This window comes from Limulus polyphemus, unplaced genomic scaffold (genome assembly GCF_000517525.1).
Source record: "Limulus polyphemus unplaced genomic scaffold, Limulus_polyphemus-2.1.2 Scaffold4252, whole genome shotgun sequence".
Lineage (NCBI taxonomy): Eukaryota > Metazoa > Arthropoda > Merostomata > Xiphosura > Limulidae > Limulus > Limulus polyphemus.
Window position 1 is genome coordinate 1,689 of NW_013669862.1, and position 11,897 is coordinate 13,585.

The 11,897-nt window shown below is 29.7% G+C and overlaps 1 protein-coding gene across 1 annotated transcript in view; it reads left to right on the top strand.

Annotated features, from left to right (window-relative positions):
• The first annotated feature begins 1,028 nt into the window (after positions 1-1,028).
• LOC106470854 (RNA polymerase II-associated factor 1 homolog) overlaps positions 1,029-11,897 on the top strand; it is a 34,333-nt gene continuing 23,464 nt past the window's right edge. Inside the window, exons 1-4 of the mRNA XM_022399495.1 lie at positions 1,029-1,187; positions 2,382-2,448; positions 2,753-2,854; positions 9,511-9,616. Coding sequence (XP_022255203.1) covers positions 1,058-1,187; positions 2,382-2,448; positions 2,753-2,854; positions 9,511-9,616 — 405 coding nt within the window. The 5' untranslated portion in view covers positions 1,029-1,057. The remainder of the gene's footprint in view (positions 1,188-2,381; positions 2,449-2,752; positions 2,855-9,510; positions 9,617-11,897) is intronic.

Genomic DNA, 11,897 nt, shown 5'->3' on the forward strand with positions numbered 1-11,897 from the left:
TCACACACAATGGGCTTCCTTTGGGAGCTTTCTGAAGGATGCTTAACTAGGTAAATTTGCATTTGTCCCTCCACCTCTTCAATTCTAGCTAAAGTGTTTGTGGAGGTGAGGTATCTCTTTAAAGGTTAATATTTTCTTACCTGAAAATGTATTTCGGATAGATACTCACCTCTGTACACAGGTCCCACTCATCCTCCCCACATTGTTTGTTTTGCCACATTTTAGAAAAATCATTATGTAGGGTATTTTACCTTATTTTTTCAAATGTTTACAGGAAATATTTAAGACAGAATTATTTATTAACTCAGTCCTGTATCACAAAGGATTAAATGTGTAGAGTTATGATTTTGTTTTTGCATTTATGACTGAGATGGTATTTCATAATCTTATAGTCACATTTATTATTATTAAACCAGGCTAAATGTTTTTTAAACAAGTATAGTCTGGAGTCTCTAAGTTTATGAATTAGAAAGTAGGTATTGTTGGGTAGTAGAAAATTGTAACAAATAGAAAATTTGGCTGATGTCAGTTCAAGTACTAGAAGATAAAAATAATATTATGAAAAATTTTAATCTTTATATATTACTTATGTTCTCATAGATCTAAAGTAAACAATTGGTATAGGTGTAGACAAAAGTTGTTAACACCAAGGTAAGATTTTATTGGTATTGTTAGTGATAATTTTAAAGTTGAAGTCCTTTCAACAAAATATTTTTCTAACTTACAATTAAATATAAATATATATATACTTATGCTTAAATGTCACTTTTAACTCCTTAAACCTGAACAGATGCTATCGGTGTTTGGCCAAAAATCCCGATTTCCCCATCAGTGGTGACAGCATCTGATTACATTTATGTCTCATTTACTGAAAACTAATCCAACCCATGTTATTATCTACAAAATTAACAACATTGAAATTTTATAAGACATGGTGATAATTATTAGGAAATTATGAAAATAATTCCAGCAGAATGCATAAAAAGTTACAGGTTTAAAGAGTTAAGTTCTTGTAAAGTTAATTATCACATTGTCCGTATTTCTTATTCTAAATTTTATGTGTAGATTTGTGGAATACAAACCAACATCTTTAGAAAGAAACTACAAGCATGATCTTTTGACAGAACATGATATGGGTGTTGTTATTGACCTAATAAACCCAAATACATATGCTGTGGATTTGAATGGTATGTATTAAACCTCAGTAACAAGATTTTGCATTGTTTTTAAGCTATTGAAACAAAGCTTCTGAACCTTCTTAAAATTATATTTCTAAGTACGGTCTTAATTTATTCATAATTCTGTGAATTGACTTTTTAAGACTTCTTTCTATTCCATAATAAACCTTATGCTACTGTTGTTGCATTAAGGACATCAGAATGCCTGAATTTGGATAGTACTTTCATTAGGTTGTTTTTAATTTTTCATTTATTTTTGCATTAAATAGGTTATTAAACAGTTTAATACATTTAAAGGAAATCTAAAACATAACATGCACTGGCAAATTCTTATATTTCGTAACCTAGTTGAGGGTATAAAAGTGGGCTTCTAGTGGTTCTGTTCTGAAAATAATTACTCATTAAACATATGTAAAATATTGAGCATCTATGGCCAGTAATATGTATGAGAAGTTTATAAAATGAACTTAATGACATATACATCCTTTCTGTGATGAGAAACTATTGGCAAAATAAATTCATACTTTTGTTATGTTCTAGAAGTGTTTTTCATATTTGGTTTAAAAGAGCTGAGTTGCACACTATACAGGATGGCAAATAAAAAACATCAGTGGATAACTTTCTTTGACCTAGTGGTTGTAGTTATGTGGCCATATAATAAGCTAAACATACATGCACTCAGCTAGCAAATTTTTTCTTTCTTTTAGTTGTTACAAGTGAATTTTTCTTCAACCACTACAGCCTGTTTTACATTATCAATAGCCATCTGAAACTTTCTCATGAGCACATCCTGTATACAGCACCGGTATTATCACATTAATATATATGTACAGTATGTTTGTAGATCATATTGTATCATCTATAGATACTTGCATGTGCTCCATTTAGTGTTACAGTGTTTTAAAATGTATTTTTCTTTTTAAATGATTTATTTAAAAGAACAACTCACTGATGCTTATAGTATTTAACGTCTTGATAAAATTATTTTCAATTTTTTTTATTATACTTGCATTTTTTACCTAGGTCTAAATCAAATAGATTAAGATAGATATCTTGTGAATGATTTGAATACCACAAATTTGAAAAGTTTTTGCTTATTAAAAGTGCATGAATTTATTGTAAAACTTGTAACATATCCTAATGAAAAGCAACACATTTTCCATGATTTTATTTTCAGTAGTGATAACCATAACTATTTTTCAGCATCCTTAGACCTTGAGGATGAAAAGCTTCTTGAAGAAGACAACCTTGGACCCCAAGATTCCAAAAGGTTTGTTTTTCATCAATAAACCAATTTAAAGGTCTTTGTCCTGTAAATTTATTTGTATATAATGTAAACAAATTAATGTGATAACACATTTGCATGTCATACCATCAGTTTCATATTTTCTGCTTTTCTTCATAACTACAAGTAATATCTGAATTTTTGTTGTTTAGTGAGATCTGAAAAAAAGCTGGAATTTTCTTTTTTTCAAGTTAAGCAAAAAAAAACTGATTTATTAGAATATAACCTTACTCTTCATTTTCATAGACAATTTAGTCAAAGAAGTTACAATAATTTATTGTGTGCCTAGATCACGACATCACAACAAAGCTGTACCTTGGCTGAAGAAAACTGAGTACATTTCTACAGAGTTCAACAGATATGGAATTTCTAATGACAAAACTGAAACAAAGTAAGTGTATAAATATACTGTTGGGCTTAGAGTCCAGAAATTGTGGGTATATTTACCCATGTTTAAGAAAAATTTGGGTGTAATGTAATACTTTTTTGGTATTCTGTTTATATACATTTATGTTATTTGTAACTTTGACTGTTGCTTTTCCATGTGTGATGAAATTAATGTCTTTGTTTTGTTGGCATTTTAAATGTATTGGTTTTATGTATTATTATCATGAAACATAAAAGCAAGTACTGTTACTGCAAGATCATTATTCTGCACATCAGAATGACTGTATAATTCCATATTTCCCAGTCAAGTTTCATCTACAACGATCAATTGTTATATAAAAAAGCTAAAGCTGAAATGCTTATTTTCATACCAGTTAGATATATGTATTATAACATGTTTCACTATGCTTTTAAAAAAACTTAAGAAAATGAAGGAGGTCAATGTTAACATTACAACAACTTAACTTTTTACTGCCTTCAGTAAACAAACTTGTAAGGTTACTGAAATCTTTTTTCTTCCTTATACAATTGTACTAAACACCTTACATTACTGCTTTCTAACCTAGTCCTAAATCTGTTTTTAACAATTTAATTCTTTCCATACAGGCTAGGTGCACTGCACTTAATTTGTAACCACCAAGGTAACCAAGAGATTAATCATACTATAACTTTTGATAATGTATACATATATTCATGAAATTTCACACACTATCAGTAAATTTTACAAGTCTTTTGGAGACAAAAACTCAGAATTTTTAATTAAGTATTTTTGATAAAAAGTTGTCCATGAATATGTGAAGTCAGAGTGTTGACTGCTCTGAGTGCAAAGTGATTTTCATATTAAGATTAAAAATACTTTTCTTCATCTGAAAATTGTCAGATTTCATTTGCACAACCTCTGAAACCTTCTAAATAAGTATCAAACGTTTTTTTTTTAAAGAAACCTTTATATTGTAGCTGTTATTTTCCCTCTCCTAGGTTTAAACTGGGTTGGTCAATTTGACTGACCTTGTAACCACCATAAAAAATTAGAAAATAAATCTAAATTACCCTATTTTATTTCTAGAATGATTGCAAATTGTAACAGGAAACTGTATTTGTTTATCCTAACTATCTTAAAGCTCATAACAGTATACAACTGTTTATACTTAATTGTATTGTTTTATTGATATTTGAACCATGTCTAACTAATAATCTTGCCAAATAAGTTGTAAATTGCTCAGTGAACATGCAGCTCACATTACTGTATCAAATTACATAATGCATAAGCTACTCGTGAGCATATCTAGTGTAGTTTTTTTTGTCTTCATTATCTTATGTAATCTAACCTTGTCTGAGCTAATAAGTTTCTAATTTGTTGCATTTTAGTTACTTTTATAACAATAGATACCGAATACACATGAAAAATAAGATATATATAGTACTTAGCTGGGTTTTTTTTTTTTTTCTGTCATCGACTGTCATTGAAACTTAAGCCTACCTTATTCTACTAATGTTATTACTACACTGCTAAATAATTTTTTTAGAAAACTCACTCTACAGAAAACAATGTAATGTAGTGCGTCATTTGATAGAGTAAAACTTTGGCTTTCTATTGGTTATATATATTATAGTATTAAATGCCAGAGAGAACTATTGGCAATTTGTGAAAGAGGATGTGACAAATGGGTGTGGCAAGTTGGTTTGATTTTTTTTTGTTTTTTTTTTTTTGTTTATGGCTTCATCAACAAATAAGGTTGAAGGCTATAAAAAATTGTTTTGCCTGAGTAATAGCTGTATTATAAAGAGTAATTTACATTAAATTCCATACTTCTGGGAGGGGTGGTAAATAAATTAGAGAAGAGAGGAGATCTAGAGTACAAATTTCACAATTCTCTTACTAGGAGAGATTAGGGATTTTTGAAAATATTTTGTTATAGAATTAAGCACTTAAAACGTATGTAATATTGAAATGTGATTTATTAACTACATTTGATGCCAAGTTTATTTGTATACATTGATAATAAAGTAGTTTAATTGAATTTTGAAGATAATGCTGTAAAAATGTTGTGACATATGCAAAAAAGGGTAACCATATAGAAATGGTTAAACAGGAGAAACTATTTTCACAAAGAGCATTACTAATACATATTCTTTTTAGAATCAGTTGAGCAACTTTACTTATTTCATTAATAACAATCTCATGGAAATCAGTAGAATTGAGCCCTCAATAAGCTGAGAGAACAGCTTAAAATGTTGTCATTTCTTCTTTTAAGCTAACTTAAGTCTCAATTCTAACAGTGGAATCAAATCTCTTATTCTTCCTTTTCAGTTTGATAACTAGAAGGATTCATCATTGTTTCTAGTTTATGAACTATATCTAAAACTTCATGGGAAATCTGTTTTTAGGTTAGGAAAAACACTGTCTATAAACTTTACTTTAGTATTAACAACTGCTGCTTTATTATTATTGTCCACATATGTTAAAATGACACCTTACTGCATGTACTTAATGAATTGTCAAAACCAATAAAACATTGACAGCTGATACAGCATCAAGTCCCTGTTAACTTTTTGTGCTCCTTTTCACTAGTTTTTAATGCTTATAAGTTAGATACTGCACTGTATACAACAGGTTTCATAACAGTTAGTTCAGTCTGTCAAGTTGAACTATGTTGTTTAATGATTTTATGTATTATATCAAGTTAAATAGATAAGAAGGCAGGAAAACTTACTTGCTGTACTTTACGTTTGATACCTTTACACATGGCCAAAGTCTTGTCTGTTCTCCTCTCCTTACTGTGTGTTAAAGCTGGAACAATAAAAGGAAAATATTTCTGAGCTGCTTTCACAGTTTCAAACAGTGACAGCCCTCTAGTTTATCCTTTAACTCTCTCTCTACTTGGGCTCGGTTGAATTGACTAACCATGTGATCAATTTGTACTTGTTTAAAGTCATTATAGTTTTGATACTACTAACTTTTAATATAGCATATGTATCTTCACAAAATTGAACAGACATTCAGTAAACATTACAAGTCTTTTACATACAAAAAATCATATTTTTTAGTGAAGTATTTTTAATAAACTAAAATAAATTTGCCCATGAATATATGTTGAGTTTCTTTTTTTTTCTACTCTGAGTGCAAAGGAATTTTCATGTTAAGATGAAAAATACTTTTCTTCATCTCAAAATATCAAATTTCATTTGTGTAATCTCTAAAACCTCCTAAATACATTTCAAACGTTTTTTCAGGAAAACTTTATATTTTATCTATCCTAACTGTATACAAAGTTAGTCAATTTGACTCACCTCATAACCACCAAAAAAAATCAAAATAAACCTAAATTAACCTTTTTTTTTTCTTTCCAGAATGACTTCAAATTGTAACTTGAAACTACATTCGTTTACCCTAAGTAGCTTTAAACCATAACATTTATTTTTTATCGCCATTTGAACCATGTATAGCTACAATTCGTGCGATTATAAGCTGTAAATCAATTGGGGAACATGGGGCTCACATTACACTTTCGAATTACATTACCCATTAGATACTCCAAGCTGCTCATGTGCGTGCCTCCTGAAAATTTTTTATTATATTTTTATCATTATTTATTTTGCTTAATCTGACCTAAACTAACCTAAAGATATTTCTGTTTTTACATTTTATTTACTTTTATGAAAATAAATAAAGAATAAACATGAAAAACAAGAACTAAAGTACTTACCTGTACCTTCTTCTTCTCTTTTCTTTTTGCTCTTGACTGTTGATGGCATGGCCAGGTGGTTAGGGTGCTCAACACAATCTGAGGGCCATGGGTTTGACTCCCTGTTGGGACATTATAATGTGATGGTCAATCCCACTATTCGTTTGGCAAAAGAGTAGCCCAAGAGCTGGTGGTGGGTGGTGATGACTAGCTGCCTTCCCTCTAGTCTTACACTGCTAAATTAGGGATGGCTAGTGCAGATAGCTCTTGTGTAGATTTGTGCAAAATTCAAAATCAAAAAGAACAAGACTGTTGATGACACTTAACCCTACTTTTTTTTATACAAATGGTAGTATTGCACTAGATAATTTCCATTTGATTAAATATTGCATCAAAGAACATAGAATAATAACATGCAAAAAAGCAGACAATGTCCCACAACTATCACAATTTTTCTGGCTTTTGTAACTATGAGACAAGAGCTGTTACAAATTCATCCAAGCTAGTTAACATGTTTCCCATGGGAACGAAGCTTGTACAGCTTGTACTAAAAAAGAAGTTGACAATTCTCTGTTCAGAAAACAATATAATATAATACAGCATTTGATAGATGAAAACCTTGGCTTTCTATTTGTTACAAATAATGTAGTATTAAATGTAAGAGAGAGAACTATTAACAAATCCTCAAAGAGAGGATGTGACAATTGGGTGTGACAAGAGGAGTCTGATTTTCTATTTGATGGCCCTGTAACCAAACAAGATTGAAGGCTAGAAAAATTATGCTTTGTCTGAGCAATGAAAATATATAGTGAGTAATTTACATTAAATTTCATACTTATTGGAGGGGTGTTGAATAAATTATAGAAGAGGGTATGCCTGGAGAAAAAATGTCACATTTCTCAAACTAGGAGAAACTCAGATTTTTTTTAATATTGCCTTATAAAATTAGGAATTCAAACTATATATAGTATTAAAATATGGATTATTAGCCGTGAGTTTACGCTGCACTAATTGGTGTAACATTTTGAATGTAACTCATTAAAAACCTCGTGACATGCTCAGTAAAGGATGCCCATGGTGAAAGGGTTAATGTGGATAGTTTATCACAACAAACCTCTTGCAGTGTTTTCATAGTTTCCTATCCCATTGGATTATCACTAAAGAGCTTGTATAATGAATTTAATATTCTAAAAAAACACATCTATCAATGGCACATTGTTGGCTGCTTGAGAAAGATCCAAAGATAAATGAAGAGCAGTATATTGGGTTTGAATAAGATGTTAACAGCCACTCTGCTTCAGCTTAGCACCAACTCCACCATGTGCGCTCACCATAACAGAAGCTTCATCACAACTAAGTGAAACAAAACTTTTTAGCTCTATCCAATAATATAATGTTTCTATAACAACTTCAACAATTCCATCAATAGTGCCATCACTCAAATAACACAACTACAAGAGAGATGTAACTGGTTTATCACTATGAACCTAGTGAACAAACAATGCAAGCTTCTTTTGAGCTGTTAAATCTAGTTCCATCCAGACATAATCCTATAAATGGAACATTATGGTGTTTTTGTTTTTATGTCTTCATCTAATGCATCACATCTTTCTTGAGTGTTCCTTGATGTTTATAAATGCCATTATTAAACTGATTGACTCATTTAATTTCGGTTGTTCAATTAAACTATGAAATTTTTCTTTTGCTATTTCTTCCCTGATTATGAACAACATTTTAAAATTTTAATGTAAAAAGACCTGTTATTAACACTTATAATAATTAGAATGAAATGTTAAGTAGATGAGAACTATTGTTTCATTAAATAAGACTGTATTAGCATTAGTAATATAGTAGTATTTAATGTAATACTTTTTAACAGTGTTATTTTATTAATTTGCTTATTGTTTAGTACATTTATAAATTACTTCGATTTTCATGCCAAGTTTGAGGTAGAATATTTCATTATCTTATAGCACTTTTAACATTATCGTATGACCAAACATTCATAAACTTTAAAAGAATAATGAAGGTATGTCAGCTTAAAACTTTGAATAGGACTAATATTTAAGTTGTAACAGTTAACATTTACATGTAAGCTCTAGCATGAAGTGTTACTGCTGTTTGAACTACCTCTATCTTATATGTGTCTTGGAAGATCTGCATGCTGGAAATTTGTGCATCCACATGTAAAATAATTATGTACTGAATTGGCTGATAAGCAAATTCTTAAATTCCAACCAAGAAAATTCACATTTCCATTCTGTCCTGTACATGATTTTTGACATTCAGATAATGTTCTTGAATCTTGATGGACAAACAGACTGGAAATTTTTTTTAAAGTATGTAACTTTCAATGAGACACACCAGTAAATACAAACAGTTACTTAATTGGTTAGTATTTTTCTTATCTATCATGATCACTTCAGTTCTCATCTCATGTTGTCTAAAAATAACTTACTTCAAATTTCCTTATTTGTCAGACAGTATTATTTGTGAAAATGGGTATACAGTAGGTAAGACTTAAACCATCTCTGGTATTTGAAATTGAACTAAACTGTTTTACACAGCTTACCATGTTGATGTGACCATTGGAAAAGTATTGTCTTAAAATTCAGGTATATTCTTCTTTGTTTGAAGTATGTTTTGCCTTACATATTGATTATTAGTTAAATTTAAATGGGTATTATGAGAGTTTTGAGACACCTGCCCAGCATATTTTAGTTCGTTATATTTTTAATGTTTGCTCCTTTACTGTTTGTTCCTTAGTGGTTAGTTAATTGGCTGTTAACATTATTAATGAAAATAGCTATTAAATTTTACTGTGAATTAAAAAACACTACATTCTGGAAGAATTCTTCTTATGCTATAATACCTCGAAATATAGGTTTAACTATTATTACTGATCGGTCATATACTATCATTAGACTTACACTTTGTATTTGAATTATTGTTTATTTTACTTGCCTCTCTGCAGGGTTGGATACAATGTCAAGAAATTGTTCAAAGAAGAAAACCTTTATATGGACAGAGAAAGTCAAATTAATGCTATTAATAAAACTTTTGAAGATGCCCAAAAACCGGTAAGCAGTATAATAACATTTTAATAACTCTTCCTAATACATTAGTATATGCGAAAATAAATGTAAATATATTTATCCTTTTACCTTTTCTGGACAATGGGGATGTCGCTGATACCACCTGATTTTCCCTTGTGTCATTCAAAATACATAGAACCTAGCACAAACTTACTAAATACTATCTCATTTCTGCTTAAATAAAGTGGTTTAATTTGATTTAGTATTTTTATGGTTTTAATGGTTGTAAAATTTTCAAACTTTTTGTGATACATTTTTCGAGATGACATTAAATTACCTTATTTTGTCTTAGAATTTAAGTGTTGTTTTTTAATATGAACTCTGTACATCCACCCAGTTGATTGGTATTCTTTAACATACTGCTTTTGATACTTTACTTTGCTAATCGCAGTAGTTACTACTTCTAGCTGTAAGTCAAAATTGACAAAAACCTATGGGTGACTTAAGATCTCACCTTTCTAAATACCATCAATATTTACTTTGAAAGCAAGGTATTGTAATATTTGCTAACAGTATTCTTGGTCAAATTCAGCTTATATCTAACAAATATAGTTTTTAATAAATAATACGTTTATGTCTATGAATTGTTTGAATACAACAGACTTAACAATAATATTCAATAAATAAGGATTTCTTTGCTGTTTCTTACAATAGTCTTAAAACCTAAATTTACCTGATGTCTTGTCATAGAAGAAAATTTCTTTAATTTTGAAACAAATATAATTCAACATGAAAATACTTTGAGGAAGAAGAGACAGTTTACATAAGGTATACTAAGTTCTGAAATTTATGATTTATTCCTTAATTTTGTGAACTTCCCATTAGATTAGTTTGTTCGATTCTAAAGGAGCTTTAGTTATCTAATAGCTTGAGAAACCACTTTATTTACTCTGAATTGATGTAAATAGATTTTGATTTACTCCATTCATTCATATTTAGCCATTGGATTTAGCTATTTTCAAAACTGACCATTATTAATATTGTTCAGACCAGGTTCTATGACGACATAAAGGCCCTTAACAATAAAACCACTAACAGAGAAGAAAAAACATGTGAAAAATAACACATCAATCACTCTATTTTCAAGGGATGATAGTTTCATAGCAAATATAAACCTACACTTTTGGATGAAAAGAAAAATTTTAAAAATCGGGTACATAATAATTCTGAAAATGCTACTTGCCAAAATGATGATTACATGTGATCTGTACATAGTAATTTATGTTATTCCAATTCCAAATGTGGTTTTTTCTCAGTGCAAGATGTAGGCATATACATTGCTGTATAAAATCCCATGTACTGTATCATATCTATAATTATGTTGTGCTGCCGCAAGAGACAGTTGTGCTCTCTTAACATACTAGATTATTTTGTATAAAATCCCATGTACTGTATCATATCTATAATTATGTTGTGCTGCTGCAACGGCCAAGTGACAGTTGTGCTCTCTCTCTTAACATACTAAATTATCTTGTATAAAATCCCATGAGCAGCACATCATCATTATAGACATGATACAGTAGGCAAGAGCCAAGAGACAGTTGTACACTTTTAACATACTAAATTATCTTGTATAAAATCCCATGTACTGTATCATGTCCATAATTATGTTGTGCTGCTGCAACAGCCAAGAGACAGTCATGCTCTCTTAACATACTAAATTATTTTGGCCCTGAAAACATTAACATTTTATCATAGAAAAGAGCACTGCGCTTTATTGAGACAGGATCGGCAAATTATAACTTGTGTAGGCTGCACGTCAAAATCACAGTAGTGGATGCAGGAGGGTTAATTAACATAAACTATACAAAAAAAAATATATATTTTATGAAAAGACTTTTCAAAGCTGAACAAGTGACAATGTAATGGAATTGTGTCTTTTGCACTGTTACAAACATCATTTTTTACCTGATAGAGTAGGTGAGTAATTTTTTCCCCATCTTTGAGAAGTTTTTTAATATTATTTTTAAACATTTCTAATCATTGTCAAAGCTTTCATTGACTTTGTTGTTAAATTCATGGAGGTGTACATAAAACAATTCTCTAAGCCTAGCTAATTTTTTTATCTCTTTATGGGTATTGATACTCTTCTTTACTTATAATAGGTTTTATTTCACATTCTACAGAAAATGGTTAGCTAGATTAATTTACTCATTTGGTCATATTGTTTCAGTGGTTTAAAATAGACAAAGATATATGTGATTCAAATGTAATAAAAAGATTTGAATGGATATATATATATATATATATATATATATATATATAT